The 27,277-nt window shown below is 42.6% G+C and overlaps 2 protein-coding genes across 3 annotated transcripts; both read right to left on the reverse strand.

The window, feature by feature from the left end:
- Positions 1-6,794: 6,794 nt before the first annotated feature.
- Positions 6,795-9,288, reverse strand: LOC142836135 (cathepsin G-like). Its single transcript, XM_075950146.1, has 5 exons — positions 9,229-9,288; positions 8,353-8,500; positions 7,776-7,911; positions 7,326-7,580; positions 6,795-6,986 (listed from the first exon to the last, which is right to left on the reverse strand). Exons 1-5 carry the CDS (start codon positions 9,281-9,283, stop codon positions 6,795-6,797), a joined length of 786 nt encoding a protein of 261 aa, XP_075806261.1. The 5' UTR covers positions 9,284-9,288.
- A 14,447-nt stretch (positions 9,289-23,735) lies between these two features.
- LOC142835612 (granzyme F-like) lies at positions 23,736-26,630 on the reverse strand. 2 transcript variants are annotated; one of them, XM_075949217.1, is made up of 5 exons: positions 26,530-26,630; positions 25,348-25,498; positions 24,769-24,904; positions 24,499-24,564; positions 23,736-23,915 (listed from the first exon to the last, which is right to left on the reverse strand). In XM_075949217.1, exons 1-5 carry the CDS (start codon positions 26,582-26,584, stop codon positions 23,772-23,774), a joined length of 552 nt encoding a protein of 183 aa, XP_075805332.1. In that variant the 5' UTR covers positions 26,585-26,630; the 3' UTR covers positions 23,736-23,771. The 2 variants fall into 2 exon arrangements, with proteins under 2 accessions (XP_075805332.1, XP_075805331.1); XM_075949216.1 differs by having other exon boundaries at positions 24,304-24,564.
- Positions 26,631-27,277: the final 647 nt, after the last annotated feature.

The raw sequence follows: 27,277 nt of genomic DNA on the forward strand, positions 1-27,277 counted from the left end.
GTGGGAATAGCTGACAGGCAACTCATCCATGAAGAAAATTCCCTATATAATCAGGACTCCAGCTAATTGCTGCAAGACTCCCTAGTGGGTATTTTTAAGATTGTTTTATTTAGTACGTACATGGTGTTTTTTATTTATTTCATATACATGTCCGCATCGATGCCTGTCAGCCAGAAGAAGACACCGGATCTCATTACAGATGGTCATCAGTTGCCATATGGTTGCTGGGAATTGAACTCAGGACCTCTGGAAAGCGCAGCCAGTGCTTTTAACCTCTGAGCCACCTCTCCAGCCCTTCCCCTAGTCAATTTCTGCTGGATATTAAAGGCACAAATTTAACGAAGTCACTTTTGCTTGCTCTTTGGTTCACAGCTGTGCAAGTGTTGGCTTGATTTCACTTCCCAAGCAGAGGAGAGGAGGCTTAGAAGTTGTCATCTGCCTTCACAGTGGCTCCTCTGGCCAGGGACTGGATGGTGCTTTATCTCCTGCTTGACTCTGAGTGACAGCAAACTAAAGAAAAGAGCCACCATGCCTCTACTCCCTGCTGTTGTGTGGGTCCTGCACTTGGTGTTCCCTACACTTGGGAGTTTCATTGCCGTTTCCCCTTAGGCAAGGTGGTCATAAGTGTGATTACGTCTGGAATAGAGGAGGCCAGCTTGAGTTATTTTTGTTTTCTGCTCAGATGTAACTACTTCTAAAGTAGTAACTTGTTATAGCAGTATCTTCAAGAGAAACTCGTATGTTTCTCATTGTTGAAATGGTTTGGCGAGATGCCATACCTGGTCATAACGTATCCTAGGTTATTTGCTTTTGAAATTTAAAATTTTTGATTATAATTTAATTACAATATTTCTCTCCTAGCCTTCCTATACACCCCCTACTCTCCTTCAAATTCATGGCCTTTTTTTTAAAAAAAAAAACTAATTGTTCTTTTGTTTGTCTATGTATTTGTATACATATATGTTTTTAAATACAAAGGCCAAGACTGTATAATGTTGCTAGCACGTATGTTTTCAGGACTGATCATTTGGCACTGGCTACCTCTTCGGCTCCCCGCTTTCCTCAGTTTCCTGTAGTCCTTTGTGTAGGGCTGAGGCCTCCTGGGCTTTTCCTCATCTGTTTTGGCATGTTCATTGCTGTCCCCTTGTTTACATTGCATTTGGACAGTCACGTTGGGGAGACTTGATGGTGTAGCTTCTGTTGTTATTAGGAGACACAGTCTCACAGCTAACACCCTGGTCCTCGGGCTCTTACAATCTTTCTGGCTCTTCTGTAATGTTCCCTGAGCCTTGGGTGCAGGAATGTTTTGGTGATGTATCTACTTGAACTGGGCTCCACAATTTGGCATATTGGTTGGATGTGTCTTCCTGTAGTGGTCTCTGTTGCAAAGGGAAGTTCCTTTGATGAGGGGTGACGATGACACTTATCAGGAGGGAAGGAAGTCTTGGTCCCAAAGGCTCTTATATTTTTGAAGACATGTTGAAATAATTGTGATGAAATAAAAGAATGAAAATGGTTTTAACCATTCTGGGAGACAGACCACCTAAATTCGGACTTTCATCATTCTTCATTTGGCTGAAATGCCTATACAGTCAAGACATTTCTTAGACTTTTATTTTTGACAGAGATGTTTCCTTGAACTGTTGAAGTCATCCCTGCTGTGTCTCCTGGGCTTCACTCCCGCTCATAACGATCTACGATACCAGGGACAGTGCCCTTAGTCTCAGTCACAGTCCTTTTTCTCTGTCTCTTTAGTAGTTCAAATGTAGAGTTATAGCAATAGATTCCTGAAGGTAACCAGGCAGCTCAAACCCTACCACTGCTGGAGATGGAGCAGTGATAACCAGCTCAGAGGCAGGATGTGAGACCACATGGTCTTATGTGCAACATTCTCTCCAGGACATGTCAAGGGACCTGGAGGCCCACACAAATACAAATTTGGAAGAAAAATGGTTGTCAGAAGCAAACTTTCCTAGTAGAGGAGCCCTGCTTTGTCAGCGTAGACAAGGCAGCCCAGAATCTGCAGTGTACTTGCTGGGATCTATGATGGTCACTCTCTCGACTGGGACTATATCTGTATGTCCTTAATTATCTTTTTTTAAAGGGATAATTTTGTTTCATGGAATAAGTTCACTTATGGATGAAATATTTCACATTAAGACCAATGAATGTATGTAATTTCTTGTAGACAGGTGGGGCTTTAATCTCTTTCTTTCTTTTGTCCTCTAAGGTAATCCCTAATTTGATCCTTGGGCCAAGACCATCAGCAGGGTCATGTGAAATGATACTAGTAGAACATTGGTGCTACAATGAAAGTTGTGATATATATATATATATATATATATATATATATATATATATACTAGAATTGAATATTCTTGCCTTTATAGTGATTTTAATTTTTTTAAGTAAGATATAGTCACATCACTATCCCCCCTTTCCTTTCCCTCTCCCCAACGCCTCTTATGTACTCCCTTGCTTCCTCTCATATTCTTAGCCTATTCTTCTTTCTTGTTGTTAAATGTTTACTTTTCTTTATGTGTATGTGTGTTGCATGTGGTGGGGGATGGATGATAACATAGGATCGCCTAGAGCAGGAGTTACAGGCTGTTGTGAATTGCCTGATGTGGGGGCTGGAAACCAAACGCAGGTCCTTTGGAAGAGCAGTAAGCTCTCTTAAGCACACTGAGCCATCCTCCAGACCCAAAGCCTCTTTTCTTTATTATTGTTACATTGCACAAATGCCTAAATACATGAACGTAACCTGTTGAGTTCCTTTAGTGTTGCTCACATGCATGGGATTTCAAGGCTGACCACTTGGCGCTGTATAACCAGTCGGAGGCTCAATCCTGAGGAAGACTATTTCTCTTGCTCTCAGCATTCCTTAGTGGCTTATAGTTCTTCCTTTAGGGTTGGAGCCCCATGAGATTCCCCTCTTCCATGTTAGCTTGTCTATTGGTATCTGTTACATGTTCAGCTCTTGTGGAGGCAGCCATATTGTTGAGGTAAGTGAAGCTTCCCTGTCATTTCTAGGAGACACAGTTGCACAGAATATTTCCTGATTCTCTGCTCTTACAATATTTTTGCCTCCTCTTCTGAGATATTTCCTGAACCTTAGGTTCAGGAGTTGTGTTGTAGATGTATCTACTGGGGCTGGGCACCCCATGATCCTTTGTTCTCTGTGTTTTGAAGAATTGTGGCTTTTTGTAATGGCCTCTGTCTGTAGAAAAAAAAGAGGCTTATTTGATGAGGGATGAAAGCTATACTTACCCATGGGTATGAGGATAAGTATTTAGAATGCAGTCAGGAATTATGCTGGTTTAGTAAAGTAGTGGCAGTAGGTTCTCCTCTAAGATCCGTGACCTCACTAGCTCCAGGGAGTTGGTTAGATTTCCAGTACCAAGCATGATTTTCCTCCTGTTGAATAGGTATTGGTTACTTCCAGGATGTAAGTGCCACTATTTCACCCTTAGGGATATATTGTTACGATGGTCATTGTTGTAGTTCATACGGTGTCGCAGCTAGGTAGGAACATTGGCTGCTCCCCTCCTTCGTCAGTGCGCAGAGCACCTTCCACTACTACCATACCAAGTTCTTAAGGAGGGACCTCTCAAGTTAGAGCCAGCTTAGATCCGCTGAGACCTGTTTCCAAAGCACATGGTGTCTTAGTTACTTTCCAGATCTGGGAGACAATTAAGAACAACAGAAATAACCAACATTGTTTTAGGAGTCTCTTGGACATCCCTGATCAACAATTCAAAAGGAAGAGTCACGTGCCTGGCACTGAGTTTTTTTGTTAGATAGTATGTGGCTTTTGAGGCAAACACTGTCAGCTCAAGAGATATAACTTCATTTAAACTATATGTGTAAATGTATACATGCACACTTACTCATATGTAATTTTATGTAAGTAAATAATAATATGGATCCTAACTCCAGCTAATCTTATGTCAACTTACCATACAAACTAGAGTTATCGGAAAGAAGGGACTTTTGATTAAGAAAATGCTTCTATAAGGTCTGGCTGTAAGGCATTTTCTCTCTGTTTTCGAGACAAGGTTCCTCTGTGTATCCTTAAAACCTCTCCTAGAACTTGCTCTGTAGACCAAGCTGGCCTTGAACTCACAGAGATACACCTGCCTCTGCATCCTGTGTGCTGGGATTAAAGGTGTGCAACCTCACCACCCAGAAAGGCATTTTCTTAATGATTGATGGGAGAGGGCCTAACCCCTTGTGGGTAGTGGCATCCTTGGGCTAGTAGTGTTGGGTTCTATAAGAAAGCAAGCCAAGCACCCCTCCATGGTCTCTGCATCAGTTCCTGCTTGCAGGTTCTTGCCTTATTTGAGTTCCTGTCTTGATTTCCTTCTATGGTGAACAGCAATATGGAAGTGTAAGCCAAACAAACTCTTTCTTCCCCAACTTTGTTTTTGGTCATGGTGTTTCACTGCAACAATAGAAATCCTAACCAAGACAGTCCTTATGGCTCTCCAAACATCCTTAGTATTATTTTTCCCTCCTCCCTCCCTCCCTCTTCTGCATCAACCCCTTCTCTCGTCTCTCCCTGATAAAACTCTCCCCTACTTTTTCCAATTTCCTTATATTGACTTTTCATCTAGGCTTCATCCTAAGGGACTCTGAGGACAATGCGCAAGGATCTGTCAGTACAGATTAAGATCACCCCAATAGCAGGTTATTAAGCATCTCCAGAGCCAACACGGCCCTGGAAATTGGCTTCTTCTCACAAAACCATTTATGTCTTGAAGGAGGGTGGACACAGCATTCCAAGCCCCTCTTACACAGAAGGCAGAAGGAGCACGGGTGTTCATCAGGCAGGGGTGTGTCTCAGAAGCAAGGCTGACAGCTATGAACAGAGGGATGGACTGATGGACGTTGAGACTGGCGAATGACGGTAGTGTGTATGTTTTGAACCTTGGATAGATGCCCAGGACCCCACTTAGAATCTTCTTTGCTGAGATAAAAGATAGACTATCATCAAAGGAATACCCTGCCATTACCACTGTTGCAACATATACTTAAAATGGCATTGAGACTCTCACCAGGGAGGTGTGAGAGACACAGTGGGAACAGACGATGGTGTAGAGAGTGATCTTCTGGTCCCTTGGGCCCTTCACACGGATTTGGTCATGAGAAGAACACAAGATTGGGCATCTGGGCCCTCAATCCCATTTCCCTTCAGAGGAGAATTCCTTCACAGCCTGGACCCACCCAAGTGAGACTCTAAGAACTGAATAGATGTGAGTGTGCCTTGTGTCTGGAGTGGTGTGCTAAAGACCATGCAAACAGCAAAGGAGAGTGAAGGTGAGACCAGAGCCTGCAACAGCTTGTGGGAACTAGGCATCAGGACCTTAGGGAGTTGTAGAAACCTTTCTAAATGGAAGTCAGATCTCAGAAACTACCTTGGAAGTGCTGATAGGAATGGGGGGGACTTGCAAGGAGGTGGGGTTGCCCCTGGGTTTTCTTAATATTGAGTCTGGGACTAAAGTAGTTCAGATAGCAAATATCCAACAGTCAAGTGTAATAATGTTTTGATGTAGGAGAAAACCGTCAAGGCCGGTTCTGTGCAATGACTTTAAGAAGTTTAAAGTCTGGTCTCAGGTTATCTAAGGACCTCCATACTCCTTTATTCAATGTAGACAGCCATAGAAACATTATTCTTTTAGTCAGTGTTTTGTGTGCCGTTTTATGTAACTTCGGAGTACTAAAGTTCTGGAGCACATCTTCATCACTGAAAATGAAACACTGGTCTGTAACACAGCCTGTTGGCATGATGGGAGGTTTCAGACAAGGACTTCCCTCTTTGATGGACACTGTCTTGCTTCTCCCTTCACTTTTGTGACTTGTGCTCCTATGAACATTGGCGTTTGTTTAAACATACCTATGCTCTGTTTGTTCCTCTCACCCAGTACATGTGTCGTTTAATCTTTAGCATCTGTATGCATTTAAGGTTTATTTTTTTAGTGTGGTGTAAGGAATTGATCCAATATTATCTTTTCCCCATCAAAACAACTATCTGGTTGCCCTAATACCACTTACTGAAAGTTTATGGCTCTCATGGGTTTGGGAATTGTCTTATATTAAATGAGGGCTTTAATGAGATTTCAACTCTGCCCTTTAATCAAGCTTATCTGTCTGCTTAGGACAGCACTGAGGAAGTGGGTTTCAGGGAGAGAGATCCTTGCCCAGGGGAGAGAAGTGGAGTCCGAGAGCGAGATGGGGAGGAAGGCAGGCTATGAGTTAAGGAAGGGAAGACGCTCACCTCCATCCCAGGCTGTGGGTAGATGACAGGTTTAGTTTGTTATCGGAAAGAAAACTCCTTTTCTGAAGGAACTTCACTCTTCACCTTCCCCATCTACCTATAGACCTTCACTCTATCCAGGCAGAGGTCACTGGAGAATGAGTGTTCATACTCCTCCAGCACTGATGCATCAAACCTAATCCCCATTTAACAGAGGTTAACTGAGAGGTGATAGGTTATGAGAGATGAAACTTTGTGAATGGTCACCCTATTAAGAGACCCCACGGAATCCCCTGCCCTTTCCAGGGCATGAAAACACTGGAAGGAGACAGCTGTGATCTTGTGATAAGCAGCCCCTCATCAGACACCAAATGAATGGTGTCCCGACTTTGGACTTCCCAGCCTCTCAAACACAGCAAAATTAAAATTTCTGTTGTTTAGAATACCATTGCATAGTATTTTGACATAGGAGTTCAAACAAGTTAAGACACCACTAAATGATGTTTAATTAAACAAAATTTACATTCTCCATGTGACATTAACTAAGACTATGGAAATCCCCTGGAGCTGGTCCCTGATGCCGTGGTGCAAGGCGTCTCATCGTTCTCTTTATCCAGGGAATGAAGCTCTGGATCTTGGTGAACACAGCTGGAGGAATGCCAGTGATGTCTCCATAGGAGACGATGCCCTGGGCCACATTGTTACATACCAGAGGGCCACCAGAATCGCCCTGTGGAGCAGAGGAGGGAAAGGACATGAAGCTTGCTGCCCTGCCATTCTGGCACCAGTGGTGGGGCCCTTGGTTGCCTGTGTGTAGGGGATGGGTATTTGATGGGCTTGTGGGAGGCAAGCCCCTGGGTCTTTTAGCTGTTGGACTTCAGGCCTGGTTAAAGTTGCCGCTTCTAGCTCTCTCCATCAGGGGACCTTCGCCTTCCCCATTAAGGTACACTGTGGGCCTTCCTGTCATTCCTGAACAGGAAGTACCCTAAGGCAGGGAGACTGGCCTTGCTGTCCTGTCAGCCCTGAGCCCTTTGTCCCAAGAAATACTAGTGGGCATTCATACTCTTACCCTGAAGGCAGACTTCCTTTCTCTTGGGTTCCCCACACAGATCTGAGTCTGGCTGTTGTAGTTGTTGAAGCGATTGCTGCACTTTTGGTCCCTCTGTACCCTTAGTTGCACCTCCTGGAGTACATCTGTTCTCATGTTCCGGCTCACTAGGCCCCAGCCAGCCACTGTGCACAAATCCCCTGGCCGCAGACGGTTTCTGCCCTGAGGCAGAGCCACGGGCCTCACGGCTTTATTCTTCCGGATTCTTCTTGTCAGCTGTCAGGAGGAATGGAGGCATTCCAGCTCAGTTGCCACCCCCACACACACACGCACACTTGGGGATTCTCTGTCCTCACCACCACCCTGGAACCCTGTCCCCACTTCCTTCTCAACAGTCCCCAAACACAGAAAAGTCACAGAGCCAAGAGGAAGCCAGTAAGGCTGGAGAGTCAGAGGTCTGGCAGGCAGTACCTGAAGCAACATGATGTCGTTGCGGAATTTGTCTGGATCATAATCAGGATGGGGGATAGCTCTGAGCACAGGGATGTGTTGCTGGGTCCTTTCTTGCCTCTGGATGTTGTGAGCTCCCAGGGTGACATTTATGGAACTGCAAAAGAAAAGTTGGACTAGAGGTAGATATGAGATCCAGCCGTTCGGCAGGGCAGACGAATGGACCAAGGACAGGAAAACCGCAGCTGGAAAGAATGGGGGACACGGGAAGGCTCTGGGCCTGGCCCCTGCCTGCTGTTTCTCAGAAATCCTCAACTGGGGACAGCAGATTGAACAGAAATAGTTTGAATTCATAGTTAGCACCCAGCCTGTGCCTTCTACCTCCTTCTCCTCATCGTCGTATACCTTTTGATCACATCTCCTTTTCTCCGTATCAACACCGGCTTCTTACCTCCCTCCTCCCACTCCCGTCTTGTCTCTAGAATTAAAGGCAGAACCTTTTATTATAACTACACTTAATTAGGATTGCATACATTCAGGAGGCTCAGAGGAGGAAATTGGGGGACTTTGGCTTCCTGGGAAGCTCCTGGGTTCTCACCTTCCCAAGCAGTGGGCCGCTGTCATGACAAAGTCTTCTCGCACCAGAAACCCTCCACAAGCACCCAGCCCTTCTGAACTCTGGATCAGAAGGAAAGCCATGTAGGGGCGGGAGTGGGGCCTGGCTTCTCGGCCTCCAATGATCTTTCCTGCAAGGAAGCACCGGGACTTACTTACATGTGTGTTTGAGAGTCTGCAGACAGAACCGCCTGTGTGTGTGGAGGGGGAGCTTTAGGAAGGCTGAGAGGTAGAAAGCACTGGGTGAGGGGCTTTAAAAAGCCTCAGGGGCATGATACGGGGAGCTGTGTGGACATCAGGCGCAGGAAGAAATCTCCAAGTCTCTGCAGAAATTACTCCTTGCCCTTCAGTCCTTTGCGTCCTTCTCCAAATGGAGAACAGTTTTGTTCCACACAAGTCTGGCCCTGGGCTCAGGTATTGAGGAAGGATGTTTCCCCAAGGTATGAGCTTTCCCTGTTCCCTGGTATCTTCCCCAGAGAGCATCCCATGTCCCAGAGTGCACTTCCTGATATCATGGGACTAGATATGAGTCTAGACTAGAGCTGATGGGACTTTGACCGCTGAGTTCTTGTCTCTGGGCTTTGGTATACAGGCTTCTGAATAAATTTATGTAGAAAATATTTATACAGTACTTTCTATATGTGGGGGCCAATAACAAGACTCTCATACATTAGCCAATTTAACTGCCATAGCAACGCTGTGAGGCAGTATTAATATTATCCACATTTTATAGATAAGAAAACTGAGGAAATGTGTGTTCAGTTAACTTGCTCACTGATACAGAGTTAAAATTGCCGCAGAAGTCTAGTGCTAGTATATAGGATGAGATCAGATCTCTGAGGTGGGGCTGGTCACTCACCTGCCTCATCTCCTTGGAGTAGAGTAAAAATCAAGACGAGCAGGAGTGGCTGCATCTTTCCAGAACCACGCGTTGTTTAGTCAGTTGCTGCTTGGACTCCTCTCTGCCAGACTTTTATCCCCCATGGAGAGGAAGGAAGGGGTGCTGGGAAGTCCCGGTCCCACTTTCCAGCTTCTGTGACAGGTTTCATCACCCAAGGCTTCCTAGGAGGTTTGCACACCAACTGCCAGTGATCTAGGAGAAGAGGGAGTCGACCCAGCCAGTGTGGCATCCCACATAGTTGCCATGTCAGTGCTGACAGCAAGTAGGAACCAAGTCCACTGTACATTTAATAATTCAGGGAAACTAGTGGCTACTTCCTTCTCTCCCTCTCCTTGTGGGGTTAGAGTTACAATTGACATTCAGAGAACAAAAAGGGAGGGGGGAGGGAGGGAGGGAGGGAGGGAGGGAGGGAGGGAGGGAGGGAGGGAGGGAGGGAGGGAGGGAGGTATTAAATAGCCCAGGATGGCTTCAACATGGCTATATGGTTCAGGATGACCTTTATTTTTTTTTTTAATGTCTGATGTTCCTGACTCTATTCCTGACTGCCAAGACTGCTGGAATTCACCACCATGTCAGCTTTATGAGGTGTTGGGGACCAAGCCTACAGTCTCACGCATAGTAGGCAATCACTCTACCAACTGAGCTAAAGCCCCTCTTTTCTGGATTTCTTACTCACGTGTGTTTACTAATGTCCAAAGACAAGGGTGAGAAAAAGATGGCGGGTGTGGTGGGAGATATGGGCGAAGACAAAGGAAAAGTCAAAGAGGAGAGAAGAGAAATGAAGCCTGCTCGCCTTCATCCTCTGAGATCCTTACTGCTCCCACTTCTTTCTAGAAGTTGCCAAGGTAGAGACCTCCTGAGGTCATGGAGGATGCAGCTGGAGAAGAAAAGGACAGATCAAGCTTTTGATATTGATTTTCTTGGTCACCTGTGTCCCAGCCCACTCTCAGTGAAATCATGACTCAATTGCAGACATTTTGACAATTCTGGCAAAGGTCTCTGTTTTCCAGGATCCCCTGCGTGCTGCAGAGGCCCAGCAGATTCAGTTGTTGAGAGCTGTCTGAACTTTACTTGGAAACACTTAGGATCTCATATAACCACCAACTTGTTTCTGTTCTTAGTCTCAGGGGTAACAGTTTTAAAAGGGAGACATGTTTATTATTATGCTACATGTACATCAAGAAGAGCTGGGGTCATATAATGAATGGGGGAGCACAAGAGATCACTGCAGAGTCACACAATGGATTGCTAAACCCACTGAAAATATCAAACAGACTCAGTGTACACAGCAGACCATTCTAATCCTGTATCACCTCTTTGAAATAGCTCCAGACTGGTACACTCCCTAATCTATGAAGCATGATAGGTTAACTTGAAATTTTTTCGGAAGGAAAGCATTCTTTCTAACTCATACACAGTTTTCTACGTATTTTTAGAGCTGCACTGAGCTTAATCCCATCCTAACCCATGTTCTCTCTTAGTATTGGAGAAATAGCATGAAGGAAGAGAGAACACCCCAGCAAGGTTACCTTACCTTTGTATTGGGATATTTCATTTTAGTGATGTCTCAACATTTTGTTTGTTTTAGAAATGTTCTTTGGATTTTTTTTTAAAAAAAACAAAAGGATAAAAAGCCTGTATACACAGAAAAAAGAGGCATCAAAGTCACACACCCAGTTATGTAATAAAGGTGTGCACTGGTCATTTTATACCAGTAGCAAGAGTTTTCATGTCAACCAAAAACAACAAGAAGCTTGGCTGTTTAACATGTCCCCAAAATGGAAAAGCCTGAGAACTGACTCTGCAGGAGCTATCTTCAGGTCCAAACTGAAGTAAGAGTCTAGACAGAAGCTACTGATGTCTAAGATACCAGCATCACCACCCATCCATAGATATAAACCCAAAGGAAGCTCACGTCCAAGGAGGGCACAGCTGCATCTCTCTGAGCAGCAGTATTGGGACAGCCTCAGCCTGAGAAGACTTGGGAACAGTAACTCGTGGGATATTCTATATTAGGACAGCTACAAATATAACTGAAAATTTGTCTCTTCCACGTATGTAGAAAACGTTAGAAAGGGCCCAAGAAGAAAACACTTAGTATGATCATGTTTATATAAAGCTCAATTTTAGCACAAAGTGTGACTTTATGTCTAGAGGTTTACACACAAGAGAAAAGTACATAAAAGAGCAGGAAAGCTGCATCAAGTCAGAATGGTGACTTTTCTAGGGTTGGAGGGGAGAATCATAGGGTTTCTAGAAAATGGCTTCACCTCCTGATATAAAATGCAGCAATCGCCTCATAAGTATTCTTTCAATGGTATGCATAGACTCTGTAGACTTTCCAATGAAGTGTGTGTGTGTGTGTGTGTGTGTGTGTGTGTGTGTGTGTGTGTGTGTGGTGTTGGAGAAAACATTTGAGTAAAGAGGAAACTAGTCTAATAGATCAAAGTACATATCTTTAAAACATTTTAATTTTAACAAAAATTGTGGTTTGAAGAAGCAAGACTGTTGATATATTTCACAATATCTATGGGCAGTTTGTGCATCTGTTTGTGACTGTTCCATTACATTTCTGTCAGTTACATTTTTTTTCTCCTCTGGAGTATTGAGACATTAATATTGGGTATTTCCCATCTCCTTCCTGGGCTGCATAAGTTCCATATACCGATCCTCTGGGGAGGCAGTGACCAGCTACAGCTGGCCCAGAGACACCCTCACTCCCAACTGAGAAACCAATTTAGTTGTTCTTGACTTTGTAGAAGACCAAGACTATACAGACCTCAGCTCCTCTGCTCTGTCTTAGTGTCCCTCCTGAAAGGGTGTTTTGGGAGCATCTCAGATATCTCCACTGAGTGTGGATATTTCGTTAGTGGGAGAAGGCAGTATCACAGCCGGCCCTTTTAACAAAAGTGTCTGCAGGCAGCCAGATCCTTTAACCAAGGATTGAGCTGTGTGCTTGCTGCTCTCCATGTATGAGCAGCAAATGACAGAGGAGAGACTGAAGCTCCAAGGATCCTGAAGGACAAAGTTGCAAATAATAGGCTTGCTGACACCCACACAAAACCTTCCAGATCGAGAATTTAGAGGAAAAGACACACTTGGGTGTCACAGGTCCTGAGCGTGCCAGCAGAAAGGCTTATTCCTAATGTTAGGAAGGAGCTAATAAGAGACCCTTTTGGCAAACCTCCCAGACCACCCAAATCTTCAACAATGTAGGTCAGATATAGGCATGGAATGATGTGCTGTCTTCCCAGTAAGAAAAGTTTATTCTATACTTCTACTTAGTGGAAGGCAGAAGATTGTATTCTCTTACAGTGAGTGGAGAGATTATAATAACTATATTATTAGTAGTATAATTTAATTTTAATTTTGTGAGGGGGAAAGGGCAATAACCAGAAAGAAGGGCAATTTTATGTTACCTTATTTGCATATTATTTTTGCAAATAATGGAAATGCATTATTTTTATTTACTTTTTTTGAGTCAGAATTACAGGTAGCTCATGGTGGACTCTTAACTCTCTACGTTGCTAAAGATGACCTTGGATTCTTAATCCTCTTCTCTGTCTCTAGTGCTGGGATTACAGGCGTGTGCCACCATGCCAGAGCAAGCCGAAATGTACCAGTTTTATAAAAAGAGAAAATGACATTGTTTACAGGGAAACGGACGGAAGTGGGGGTTATCAGGAGAAAAGAAATAAACCAGACTCAGAAAGACAAATGCCACCTGCTTTCTCTCAAGTGTGGATTTTGGAGACAGGGAGACATGGGGGTAGAGAGGGCTGTTAGAAATATGACTGGGGGTGGGAGGGAAAGAGTGAGGAGAAGGTGTATATGACCAAAATGTGTCGTATGCATGGAAGAAGTTTCCAAATGAAACTCACCACTTTGTAAAATTAATATATAATAATAAAATAAGATGGAAGAGGAAGAAAAAAACTAAAGTAGGGACTATATGTCCTCTTAAACAGCGAACAGTATTAAGCACTGGAATCTCGATGAACTAAGCAGGTTAGCAAAAAGAGTAAAATGGAACAAAACCGCATTGGGAATATTCATTTTGGAGCATGTGTGAGCAAGAAACAAACTGAAGGCTATCTATTGGAACAGTTTGCATTATTAAACATCACCAACTTACCTCTGGCTACCTTTCCCTGACCTGAAATAGTTCCAGGAATAATATTATTTTAGTAAATTAAGGTTAAAATTGTAAATAAACAACTGGACATAGAAATATGTCAGTTTTAATTCCCCTATCCAGATGGCCATTATGGAAATTAAATCTCTCTCTCTCTCCTTCTCTCTCTCTGTCTCTCTGTCTATCTCGCGCTCTGTGTGTCTCTCTCTCTGTGTCTCTCTCTTTCTCTCTCTCTCTCTCTCTCTCTCTCTCTCTATATATATATATATATATATATATATATATATATATATATATATATATGTCAGTTTGGGAACTCATGTAGTCTAACCTGGCCTCCAACTCACAGAGGCCCCTCTCCCTCAGTCTCAAGAGTTCTAGGATTAATTGTGTGTGCCACCCAACCAGGAAGATGTTTTTTCATCTAGATATTTTTCCCTTATGTATGTTTACTTTGCAATCTCAAATGTAATGTTCAGTTTGAAGCTTATATGTTCAATTAGTCAACATTTCCCTTTATTTTGTTAAGATTCTGTTAGTGTATATCATTTTAGAATGTCATTTGTGTTTAATGATCTGGCCTTTGAGATATCTAAATGACATAATTTGTAAAATTATGGAAATAAATATGTATAAAGAAAAAATTCTACCAGGAAAATATGCATATAAAAACATTTAGCTATAGTAGATACTGACTTATAGTTTGCTTTTGTCTTACACATACCTGTCAACCATTCTCATGGGTCAAATGTATAACAAAACTAATATGTAATCTTGTTTCATCTTTTTGGTGTGGACAAAGACTGCTAGGTCGATCAAAAACCCTTGGGTTCCTCTTGGTAGTGTGGTAGAGATCATTCTGGGGCCTTATTTATGCTGGGCAGATGTGTTGTAACTGGCACACATCTCTGGCCCTTGGTTTGGTTTTGATTTTTTATTTGTTTGTTTGTTTGGGCTGTGTCTCACGATGCTGCCTGGACTGGTCACAAACCCCTGGCCTCAAGTGATCCTCTTATTGCAACCTCCCAAGTACAAAGAAATAAAAATGCCATCTTTCTCAATGTCCTCACCAAGTCTGAATGTCATTGTTTTTCCAAATCAGACTAACACAAATTTACTAATGTTTTTACTTGTACGAATGAGTTAATGAGCTGATTTTTTTATTTTAGAAAATATAATTTAAAAGTTTTTAAGTATTTTTTCAGATGTCATGTAGCCCAGGCTGACCTTGAACTTTGTATGTAGCTGAGGACAACCTTGAGCTTTACAACCCTCTTTCTTTCACTTCCCAAATTTTGGAATGGAGTAGTAAGCCTTTAATTTTTTATAAATATTTTCTAGTACTTTAAAAATAACTTGCCTGTTAATATTCTTAACCCTAGTTCTCTGTAATGGAAGGTAATATAGATGTGCAAAGGCTGCGCAATGCCTAAGATGAATATGCCTATTTCTCCATTAGAACATTAATACATATTCTAATTTGGGATTAGATAATACTAAGATGAAGATCAATGCTCTCCTAGATATCTGCTAAACACCCCCCACTTCATCACATGTGATAAATTAGTTTTTTTATTACTGTAATAAATCATGAGAGCCCTAACTTTATCCAATGGGTTGATCCATTGATGAGCTCATGCCGAATGGGCAACATAGGACAGAGCTGCACATGGAATGATAGGAAGCAGGGGTCAGATAGAAAAGGGTTAACAACAAGGTACACCTACCCTTCGGAGTCACAGTCGGACTTCCTCCTTTCAATCAGGCCTCATTTCCTAAGGGCCCATCCAGTCTGAACTCATCCACGGATCAACCCATTAAGTTAGCACTCTTTAAGAAACATGTAATTAAAAATAACAAAAGGAAATCTTTAAAACATTAACAATCAATTTAGCAATGTTACTTGTTTCATACACTTTCTCTAACACACATGTAATTAAAAATAACTGAAGGAAATCTTTCAAAAATTAGCAATCAAGGTAACAATAGTACTTGTTTGAAGTAAATGTGATTAAGTCAAAAGCAAGAGCAGAAAATACTATCACAAGAAACAGAATATTAGACATAGAGTCAAAATGAAGGGTGGATAATAACATAGAAAACAAAACAGGATCCATCATCCTGTCCTCACTATTGTTGAGGTATTTGGCACATTATAAATGTTTATTGTCTATGTTTTGAACAGTAATTCATCCTTTCAAATACATTAAATATCAAAATATGTAAAATGGCATACTTTAAGAAAACAATGAGCATTTTTATGGAATGTGCTTTGTGAGTAGAACAAATTTCTAAATCTATAATTTTGACACATAGGACTGTAAAGTTATTTTGTTGGTCGTGAAATGTATGTAGCATTTATCAACCAGGAAAGGTATGGACAGGTACTCTGGGCTTTTGGCTTTTCTTTTTATAGTTCTTCCAGGGCTCCCTTGCGACCTTCAACAAATGGAGCTCAGTTGAGCTGACTGTAAAAAGAGGATAGACATAGTGACCTGAGAGGTGTTATAAGACTGTATAAATCATAACCTACAGAGTTCTTTAAGATTCTCAGATGAATTGTGCTGTATAAAGGTGAAATGTCAAAGGAGAAAAACTGCTTGTACCTTTTATGTGTCAGTTATTATCAAATAGCACTACAAAATAGGATCCCCGCACACCTTCATAAAACCTGTCTCATTTCCAGATGGAGTATTCCGTTCAGGCACTTGGAAAGATTGTGTTAACCTCAGAAAACTACTTTTACTTAATGTATTCAGTAAACCTGTAGTGCGTCCCCTGTTATTTCTGATAACCAGCATAAATAAAACCTTTTTAAATACCGTGGAAAAAAAAAGTTAGCACTCTTGTAGTTCAGGAGCACCACCAGCTGGGGGCCGAACCTTCAAAAGGAGACTTTTGGAAGGCTATTTCATATTTAAACCATAACATGCACAATCACTATGAGGGGAACATGAAAGCTCCAGGGAGGAGTGAGAGGGAGTGGGGGCAGCTGGGGAGGAGAGGGATAGAGAGAGACTGTTGTTGAGAATTCAGCCTCATCTAGAGTGGCTCGGTCTGTGCTATGGGATATAAGGAGTAGGACTGACCTGTCAGACGCTGTCCTGCAAGATGCCCTCTTACCTTTGGTGGCAGAACCCTCATTCACTATGCCATGGTCTCTGGCTTACACTCTGGGACTCTCTCCGTGGCTGGCTCTCTGAGCTCTCCATGGTTCTGCTGAGTGACCCTGGAGCCGCTCCCTCTACTGCCCACCTGCTTATCTCTGTAATGCATCTGACTCCTCCGTATGCTGGCAAGAGAACTTTCGGAACAGTTTACTGTGAAGCGTAACTCTGTCTGTTTTCCCCTATTATTCGATGTGCTGCATTTTGTATGTTCATAGCCATGTTTTTGGTTTGTTATTAATTTTCTCTTTGTAAAAAGTTTATCAATCGGCAGCCACGTCGGCGGGGGGGGGGGGGGGGGGGGGACGCAGGTAGGGAACTGCAGCTCTTCAAGTCTACCTCAGTTCCTCCAAAACCAACCCCCCAGGCTCATTTCCGGTGTAGACCACATCCTGTGGCCTCCCTTCCTCCTCTGTACCTATCACCAGTGGACCACACAGATCTTCCTCTTCTAACTTCTCCTCCCCCCCACTCATTGCTTTATCCCAGCCCCTACCCCAGCAGGCTCCCACTGAGAAGCTTCAGGTCACTCCAGCCAGCTGCAAGGTTAACTGCAGCTCTTCCTTTCCCTCTCCTTCCACTCCTCCAAGGCTCAACTGTAGCTCTGTAGCAGATCTGCTGCGGCCTCTTCTCAATCTCTGCCCCCATTCCCAAGGGACTAAGCAGATCCTGGTGGAACACCCTGCTTTCCACCCCTATGTGGACCTCAGCACCCTCCTCCTAGGCTATTCCCATTCCTACAAGTTAACTCCCAACCCTAGAAATGCATCTGGCCTGGAAACCCAGTGCCCACACCTATCAGAATTCTAACAGGAAAAACACAGTCATCACAGCCTCCTAACAAGCAGAGAGGGCAACAGAAACCAAGGAATAAGACACTCACCCAAAACAGACAAAATCCAACATCAGCACCTAGGATTTCAATCTTCCTAAACCCAGATGCCTAAATGCCACCGTAAGAAAATGTGAACAATAACAGCTAGGACAATATGTCGCCACTACAGCCCAAAGACCCTACCATGGCAGACTCTCTGAGAACTGCAACATGGCTAAAGCACAAGTGAAGGACCTTAAAATGGCCTTTATAAATATGATAGAGGTCCCGACAAAGGAAGTGAATAAATCCATTAAAGAAATATTTGAAAAATCAAACATGAAAAGAAAATGAGTAAAACAGTTCAAGTGATAGAATCTGGAAATGAAAAACTTAGAAACTCAAAGAGAAACCTTGGACATAAACCCCACCTGTAGACTATAAGAGATGAAAGAGAGAATCTCAGGCATTGAAGACATGATAGAAGAATGGACACATTAGTCAAAGAAAATTCTAAACCTAAAAAACTCCTGGACCAAAACATCCAGAAAATCTGAAATACCATGAAAAGACCAAATCTAAGAATAGTAGGAATAAAGGAAGGAGAAGAGACACAGGTCAAAGGCACAGAAATGTTTTCAACAAAATCATAGAAGAAAATGTCCCTAACTAAAGAAGGAGATGCCTACCAAAGTACAAGAAGCATACAGAGCACTAAATAGACTGGAATAGAAAAAAAAGATCCCCTTGGAACATAATAATCAAAATATTAACTGTACAGAACAAGAAAGAATATTAAAAGCTGCAAGGGAAAAAGACCAACTAACATACAAAGTCAGACCTATTAGATTTACACCTGACTTCTCAATGGAGACTCAAGAAGCCAGAAGGGCCTGGACAGATGTTTTACAGACTCTAACAGACCACAGATGCCAACCCAGGCAACTATAACCAGCAAAACGTTAAAACACAATAAATGGAGACAAGAAGATATTCCATGTTAAAGTCAAGTTTAAGCAATATCTATTTGCACAAACCTGGCCCTACAGAAAGCACTAGAAGGAAAATTCCAATCTAGAGAGGTTAATTACATACAAGAAAATGCAGAAAATAAGTAATCTCAGATAGGTGATCAAAAGAGGAGAAACATACACATAAAATACCACCACCACAACAGCAACAAAATAATAGGAATAAACAAACACTGCTCATTGATATCTCTTAATATCAATGGTCTCAATTCCTCAATAAAAAGATACAGACTAACAAAATGGATGTGAAAACAGGATCCATCCTTCTACTGCTTCTAAGAAACACACTTTAACATCAATAAGAGACATTACCTCAGGGCAAAAGGATAAAAAACAATTCCAAACAGATGGTCCTAAGAAGCAAGCTGGTGTAGCATTTTAATATATGACAAAATAGACTTCAATCCAAAACTAATCAGAAGAGATAGGGAAGGATACTGCATACTCATCAAAGTAAAAATTCACCAAGAGAACGTTTGAAATTTAATATTTATGTGCCAAGCACAATGGTACCCAAGTTTGTAAAAGAAACACTGCTACAGCTTAAACCACATATTGACATTCACACACTGATAGTGTAAAGACCTCAATATCTCACTCTCACCAGTAGTTGGGTCACTCAGACAAAAACTTAACAGAGAAATGCTGGAGCAAACAGAACTTATAAACCAAAGGAACCTAACAGACATCTACAGAACATTTCATTCAAACACAAACGAATATATCTTTTTTCTGCATCTCATAGAACTTTCTCCGAAATTGACTACATACTTGTACACAATGTAAGTCTCACTAGCTATAAGAAAATTGAAATTGCACCCTGCATCATACCCAGTCACCAGGGATGAAAGCTGGATATTAGTAACACCAACAGAAGGCTGACAAACTCATGGGAACTGTAAACCTCACTACTAAATGAAAAATGGGTCAAGACAGAAGTAAAGAAATTCAGACTTCATAGAATTGGATGACAATGAATACACAGCATAACCAAACTTATGGGACACAATGATGGCAGTTGTAAAAGACAAATTCATAGCACTAAGTACCTATATTTAAAAGAAAATGGAGATATAATACGTGGAGAGATTTCAGTAACTTTATAGTATTACTGAAATCTCTAGAACAAAAAGAAGCAGTCATACCCAAAGGAGTAAATGACAAGAAATAACCAAACTGGAGACTAAAATTAATAGAATAGAAACAACAAAAAAATTAATGAAAAAAAGTTTGGTTCATTAAGAAAATCAGTAAGAGCAACAAACCCTTATCCAACTGAATTAAAATGTAGAGAAAGAATATGTAAATTAATAAAATTAAAAATGAAAAGGAGACATAATGACACTGAGGAAATCATTAGGTCATACTTCACAAACCTGTACTCCACAACATTGGAAATTTAAAGAAATAAAACATTTTTTAGATACATATCACTTACTAAAGCTAAATCAACATCAGACAGTCAGTTTTTTAAGCAGGCTTATAACCCCTCGTGTTATTGAGGATGTGGATTTAGGGAAACACTTGTCCATTGCTTGTGGGAGTGCAAACTTTTACAGCCACTATGGACATCAGTGTGGTGGTTCCTCAGGAAGGTGGGAATTGATTACCCTCAAGATCCAGCTATATCATTCTTGAGCATAAACTCAAAAAATGCTCCACCCTACCACAGTGATACTAACTCAGCCATGTTTGTTGCTGCTTTATTCATGATGTCCAGAAACTGGAAACAACATTGATATCCTTCAACAGAAGAAAGAATAAAGAAAATTGGTACATTTGCATAAGGGAGTATTACTGAGATGTTAAAAATAATAAAATTCTCAGGTAAATGGGTGGAACTAGAAAAAAAATCATCCTGAGTGAGGTAACCCAGACACAGAAAGGTAAACATGGTATGTGCTAACTTACATGTGTATATTAGCTCTTAAGTCAATGATAGCTAAAAGTTACTATTGTAGAAACACAGGTTAGGTATAGAGTAAGGGATGGGGTGGGATACAGATAGATATTGTTAGAAAGAGAAAATAGAATAGATAGTTATGGATGAATGAGGGGGCTGGAAAAAGAGTAGTGGGGAGAGATAGTAGGACCAGGGAGGAAATATGGGGAAAGACAGTTAAAATTAAGGACCATTTGAAGGGTAGTGTGGAAACCTGATACAATAGAAGATTCCTAAAATATATACATATATGAAATTGATCTAAATGAAATCACCAAATAGTGTTAATCCTACCAGACAAGAATAAGACCACTACCACAATTTTGAGTTAAATTTGAAGCAAGCTTGATTTTTGTTGGAGTGTACCCAAGAACTGGCTAGTAAGTGTCTCCTAAATCAGGTTAAAGAGAAGAGTCCATTTCTTGGGCCCCTTTTAAGGAGTAAAATCATGAGTAGCTGCAAAGCAGGATTCCAGAAGAGATACAAAACAGCAATTAAGAAGTACAGAAGACTCTCAAAATTCTCAAAAAACACAATGTGGTCACCTTCTGATTATGGAAGATCAGAGAGGGTTAAGGTGTTCTCAAAAACAAGTCAAGGTCATGGACTGGGACAGGTCAGGCTCCAGGAAACAGCCTTAAAAACAGTAACTCAGCTCTTACAGTAAATGGAAACATTTTAAACAATACAGCATAATGGCTCCTGCCTTCAAAACGGAGTCAGGCAGTTTCCTCAGATGGGGAGACAGATCCCTAACTGGACATCTCTTGTCACTAAATGAAGTTTCCAGTACCAGGGCTGGGTTGTATCTAACTGAGTTGTTGGCTAAAGGGTTCCCATGGGAATCCCCAAGCAGCCCAGGCTGTTGCGATTACTATAGATGGCTCTCCACAAACTGACAGCAAGACCCCTACTCAACTCACTGAGTATGAAGAGGTCAAGCTGGTGCAGACATAGAGCCTTCACCCCTAAATTCTAGAGTCTTTAGTACAATAAGGTACTCTGCATGCTATCAAACATAAACACCAACCCAACCACAAAACCTTTATCTACAGTGCTGTTTCTCCAGTCTCTATGGTGGCACGAAGCTTGTCGGAATAATCAACAAATAATCTGATTTGACTTAAGGCCCACTTCCCGAGTTGGAAACCACACCTGACACTGCTTGGATGGCCTAGAACCTAAGACTAGATAGCTCACACCTGACACTGCTTGGATGGCCTAGAACCTGAGACTAGATAGCTCAGGCACCTAGGGTAAAGCCAAATACTACTGTTCTCAACAAACAAACAAACACAAAAGTAAAAGGTAGCAATAAAATGAATCCTAATGACATTCTGTTCTGCTCATATATCAATGCCTTGCTCAATCACATCCTCCTGTAGCAGATTCCTGAGTGTTCCAATGAGTGGGTCTCTGATTCTTGTACCTTCCCTTGGACTCTGTTCTCTCCATTTGTATTGTTCAATTCTGATGCATTATTTTTTATTTATCTTATATTATAATCCCTTAGATGTCTGTTTATGTTATAACAAGAGACAGAAAGGGAATGGATCTATACAGGAGTGAAAGGGGGAGAAGGAATAGAAAAACGTGAAACTATAATCAAGTTATATTATGGGAAGGAAAAATCTATTATCAATAGAAGGAAGAGAGAAAGAGAAACAAAGAGAAAATGAGAGAGAGGGAGGGAAGGAGGAAGAGAGGGAGAGAGAAGCTAAAGGTCATCTCCTGTATAAGCTAACATACTAAGCTAATATAGCAGTAAAGTTCCAAAAGTCATTAGAAAACGTCCAACAATACATTTATCTATGTTATAATGAGAAATAAGATTTAAATATTAATTTGGACTGAAGACAGGAAACAGAAGTCAATATTTGCAGAAAAAAGCGTGACAATGTCAAACACATACATACAGATTGCAAATAGAGCAGTAACTGGCCTTAAAACCCTAGAATAGTGTACTGTCTTTACTGTTAAGCATAGGATAACTGCTGTATGAAGAAGAAGAAGAAGAAGAAGAAGAAGAAGAAGAAGAAGAAGAAGAAGAAGAAGAAGAAGAGAGGAGGAGGAGGAGGAGGAGGAGGAGGAGGAGGAGGAGGAGGAGGAGGAGGAGGAGGAGGAGGAGGAGGAGGAGGAGGACAAGGAGGGGAGGAGGAGGGGAGGAGGAGAAGGAAGAGCAGGAGGATTAACAGCAGCAGCAGCTTCATTCATAGACACCATGTTTGTGGTCTTTGTTCCATAAGATTCTAGGCAGAGACTAGACTAGGCTGGAAACTAGTTCATCTCCACACAGGAGCAGGAAGCTCCCAGCAGCTTCCTCTCAATACCCTTTTACCATTGTCCATATCTCAAGGGTCAAAATTTCATTTCCAGGGCTTGGTGGAAGAAAGGAGGAAGAGCAGTTTTCATATGCTTCCTGTTATTATTCTTAACAATAAATACATTTATATTTTAATTATAAAAGTTTATTGTATCATTGCTAATTCCTTTAATTTTTCTAACCATATTTTCCCCTTTTTTCATATTTTCATATTCTTTCCCTACCCACTAAACTTCTCTCTCTCTCTCTCTCTCTCTCTCTCTCTCTCTCTCTCTCTCTCTCTCTCTCTTTCTCTCTCTCAACAAACAAATCTAAAGCAAAAAATAAAAGCATAGAACTGAGGTTCCCCCCAGAGGTGGGAGGTCTTGAAACAGGAAACTTATCCAGTAGCATGACCCCTGGCCTTCGGAATTCCCAAAGTCAAACGTCCCTTCACCCCAGTGCTTTGTTGATTCACTAGCAAATGTTGGGACTTAATGAAGGTGACCAAGGGATGTTAGGGATTTTCTAGGCCTCTGGAGATTCATTTCTGGAGACTAAGGGTGAAGAGAAATGACTGAGTATGCGACACCTCAGTGGTGCTATAGACTCTTGTTTGTGATGTAAGAAAGTCAACCTTGGACAGCTGGGTAGTAAAATAAGTGTATGGTTGGATGTCATGGTGCAAATCTTTAATCCCAGTCCTGGGGAAGCAGAGGCAGGTAGACCTTGGTGAGTTTAAGGTCAGGCTTATCTACAAAACAAACTCCAGGCCAGCCTAGAGTTCCTATGTCAAAAATTAAAAACAAACCAACAACCCCCTAACCACCACCATGTATGTGTGAGTGATAAATATGGGGGAATTATCTAGCCTGAAGTTCCGGTTAGGGGAGGGGCTGGGGAAGAAGGAGGAAGAAAAGCCCAGAACTGACATGAGACTGCAACCTGGACCATTGAAATGCACACAGATGACTCAAATAGTACAGGACTTCAGTTGTATTCAATGTGCAGATCAATTTATTATGAGTTTTCAGCCTTTGCTACCCACTCCATGTGGGTCTCGCCTGTATCCGGACAAGCTAGTCAGGCACAGCTGGCTTCAACCACCTGTTAGAGAGGCTTCATGCTTCTTTTGATCCATGGCAGGAAGGACACAACCTTAGTGAAGATTCCTGAAGAGATGGTCTGGTTCTTTCCATAGGATAAAACTCCATAAGCTCTGTTGTTACACACGAGGGGTCCCCCAGAGTCGCCCTGTTGGACAGGCCAAGGAAGAATTGAGCCTCCTTCCCCTGACTCTGCCCTCCCTACCTCCTCCTGGGAAGGTTAGATGTTAGGTCAGGGCCAGAACAGGTTTTTAAACTCCCTCAGTACCACAGCTCCAAGGAGGGCACACTCTTCCTTCTAGCTCAATCCAAGGTTTCCCCCGAAGTCCTTAGGAACACTCAGAAACAATTTATGCTGCTTTGGGAGGGCGAATGTTTCCCCATCTTTCTCTCTTGCTAACCCACAGAGGGACTCAAACCTGCTTTTGGGATGTCCCTTCTATAAGCTGACACTTGAAGGTTTGGCCATTATCATAAATAGCCCTCTCCCAGGTTCCTCTCTCCCTGCATTTTGTCTGCCAAATGCTTGAACAAACCTTGAAAGCAGCCTCTACTTTCTTCGGGTCTCCAGCACAAATCTGCATGGTTTTGGAATAGCGGTGGAAGAGTTTTTTGCATTTCTGGTCATCCTGGATGATCAATACAGCCTCTTGTAGGATTTTAGTTTCTTTGGTGTCATGAAAGGACTTTCTCCCCCAGCCAATCAGGTAGCATACTTTCCCAGCCCTCACCTGGGCATTGGCCCTGGGCAGGGGGAGGGGCCGTACAGCGTTAGTCCTCTTGGCCTTCCTTTCCAGCTGTGGGAAAAGAAGCAGGAGAGAAGGCTCAGCCAGGAGCCTGCTGGCCTGGGACCCTTTGAAAGAAAGAGTAGGAGGGAGGGAGGGAACAAGATGAGAGCAAAATGGGAGGGGCAAGCCCTGCAGCAAACAGAACACAGGCACCAGGAGTGGTGGTTGTGTAGGGGATGGGAAGAGGTGTGTGGATGGGGTGGCAAGTCTCACCTTTAGGAGCATGATGTCATTGGAGCTATCCTGAGAATTATAGGCTGGGTGTGGGATGGGTTCTGCCACAGGGATGAACTGCCGGGTCTCCTCCTGGATCCTGATGGCGTGGGCTCCTAGAGTGATGTTCATTGAGCTGCAGAGTGCAGATGGGAGATGTGGAGTGAGAGAGGACACAGTGCAGGAGCTGTAAGAGGCTGGGTGGGCAGGGTGGGGCTCTAACTGAGGGGACTGAGGAGACAGAAGGGGCTAAGGGTGTGAACCACTGCTCTTTTGTTTGTGAGGATAGTGGTTCCAGAAGACTTCCTCTGGTTTTTAGAAAACATTACACATTTGCATTGACTCTGAATGTGTACTTTCAACCTCGGACACTGCTGTAGTCTGAACAGTGTATTTGCTTTCAACTCAACAGTGCTGCTGCCTCTGGGCTCTCACCCTTTGACCTCCAAGTTTCCCTGTTGTCAGACTTCCATTGTCACAGCCCTGCCCTGTAGTGGGCTCTCACAGGAGCAGACACAAGTAGAGGATGGAAACTCCTGTTGGGGTCTCAGAAAGCATGGCCTAGCTCCTTCTCCTCACCTTCCCATGCAGTGAGCAGCTGTCAGCACGAAGTTGTCTTTTACCAGGAAGCCTCCGCAGCAATGTCTTTTCCCATCATCATGAAAAGATGTGATATATGCCATGTAGGGGCGGGAGTGGGGCTTGACCTCATGGCCCCCGATGATCTCCTCTGAAAGAAAAGGCAGAATATGAGGTGTCTGGGAGCAGCAGATGAGGGAGAAAGAGGTGAACAGTGAGAACTACAGTTCCCCAAGACTGCTGTGGACAGAATTCCTTGTACATGGAATGATCTTTGCTGCGTCTGACACCTCAGTGCCCTGTTCTGAGTAGGGGGGGGTAGGACTTGTAATCCAGCCCTTCTTTACAAATACATGGAGGGACAAACTTCTTTCTTCATGATGCTAGGGACCGAGGGGATGCTGGGTGGCTCATGTTAGTCTTTCTTGGTAAATGGGTCTCATGATGCCTCTCCTGTCTTGATTTCTGCTAATTTTGTCACCTTTTACCCCAAGGTCTTTAGAGAGGGATTTTCTAAAGTTCTCCTCTTCTGATGCTCATCATATCCTAGGTTCTCAGTAAAAGAATTAGCTGCATGGAAGAATGATTTTTACTTAGCTGGAGGGATGGTGGCTCAGAGCTCAAGGGAATCATAGCCTAGGGGATACTGGAGGATTCCACTGGAATAAAGAGAATAGTTGGTGACTGCAGAAAGAAATGGACTGGCCAACCAAGACAAAACTGAAAATAGAGCAATGGACAGGCATATTGTCAACCTGGAACTCTAGATTTAGCAGCCTGAGGGTGGAGATTAATAAATAATGATAATATTCATCAGCTGGTTGCCTTACATGATTGCTGGCTGATGGTTAAACCTGCCCTTGGTCTGGGTTCATGTAAGGTCAATGATGTATTGTTTAGTAAGCTTACGTTCTGTGCTACTTCTCTCTTTGGGGATGACCCACTCCCCAGGTGACACAAAGAGCAGGGAGAAGCTAGTGCCCACCATGTCTTCTGAGGACACCGCCCTTCTTCAGACCTTGCTGAGGATCTAGCCAGTGACAGGCTTCAGGTCTGGGTTGGTCTGGGACCTGAGATTGAGGAATCTCCTGGTTCAGTGCAGGAAGTTCCTGACTAGAGCTGGACAGAGACTCCACAGAGGTATTATGGGATGGCACCTCTGAAACAGAGGTGTTCACTCACCTGCACCAGGTCCAAGCGGCAGAAGAAAGGTCAGGAGAATCAGGACTGCTCCCATCTTCTTAGGAGGCTGCTCAGGCTGGAGGTCAGAGTGGACACAGCCCTTGAAGGATGAAGGAGGTGAGCGCTCAGTGACCTCACAGGACTTTTAAACCTGTGCACCTCTGCTCTGATTGGCTTTAGTAGCTAAGGCAGTTTCCTGGTTTGGGTAAAAAATGACACGGTCACCACATTGACATCCTCTGAGCTAATCCTGGATAAAGACCAGGAAAAGAGGGTGTTAAGGTTGTGGTTGAGGAGGACCTGAGACCCCAGGAAGTCTACTCTGTCTGAGACAAAACTGTGGCTTTTCTTACCTCTTACATTTTTTTTCCATTTTGGTAGATTTTTTTTAATTTCTTTGGTTTTTTCTTTCTCCCTTTTCTTTAAAAAAAATAAATAATGCTGACACCCAATTTACCACAAAACTGCTATAGCATTATTTATACACAGAAAAAGTTATACAGTACTTATTAAAGCTGATACTGCACCATATTTGGCGAGGCAGAGTTTCAGTACATCTTCTCATTAACCTCTGAGACTTCTCATCATACTGAGGAACATCTGTTGGAACAGTCTGATGAATTAATCTTCACTCACTCTGACTCTCCTAAACTGCTAGGGTGTCACAGAGAAATCCTAAAGCAAGTGAAACCTAGTGACCAATAATCGTGTCTACTGTCTTGTATAAATAAGTACACTAACAAATCAC

Source organism: Microtus pennsylvanicus, chromosome 15 (assembly GCF_037038515.1).
Source record: "Microtus pennsylvanicus isolate mMicPen1 chromosome 15, mMicPen1.hap1, whole genome shotgun sequence".
In the NCBI taxonomy this organism is placed as follows: domain Eukaryota; kingdom Metazoa; phylum Chordata; class Mammalia; order Rodentia; family Cricetidae; genus Microtus; species Microtus pennsylvanicus.

Excerpts from the sequence above, each read along its gene's own strand:
- LOC142836135 (XM_075950146.1), bottom strand. The coding sequence starts at position 9,283 with ATGCAGCCACTCCTGCTCGTCTTGATTTTTACTCTACTCCAAGGAGAT. Across the intron at positions 8,501-9,228 it reads ACTCCAAGGAGATGAGGCAG|GAAAGATCATTGGAGGCCGA; the intron begins GTGAGTGACCAG and ends GCTTCCTTGCAG. Across the intron at positions 7,912-8,352 it reads GCGGCCCACTGCTTGGGAAG|TTCCATAAATGTCACCCTGG; the intron begins GTGAGAACCCAG and ends TTTCTTTTGCAG.
- LOC142835612 (XM_075949216.1), bottom strand. The coding sequence starts at position 26,584 with ATGGGAGCAGTCCTGATTCTCCTGACCTTTCTTCTGCCGCTTGGACCT. Across the intron at positions 24,905-25,347 it reads GCTGCTCACTGCATGGGAAG|CTCAATGAACATCACTCTAG; the intron begins GTGAGGAGAAGG and ends TGCACTCTGCAG. Across the intron at positions 24,565-24,768 it reads ATGACATCATGCTCCTAAAG|CTGGAAAGGAAGGCCAAGAG; the intron begins GTGAGACTTGCC and ends CTTTTCCCACAG.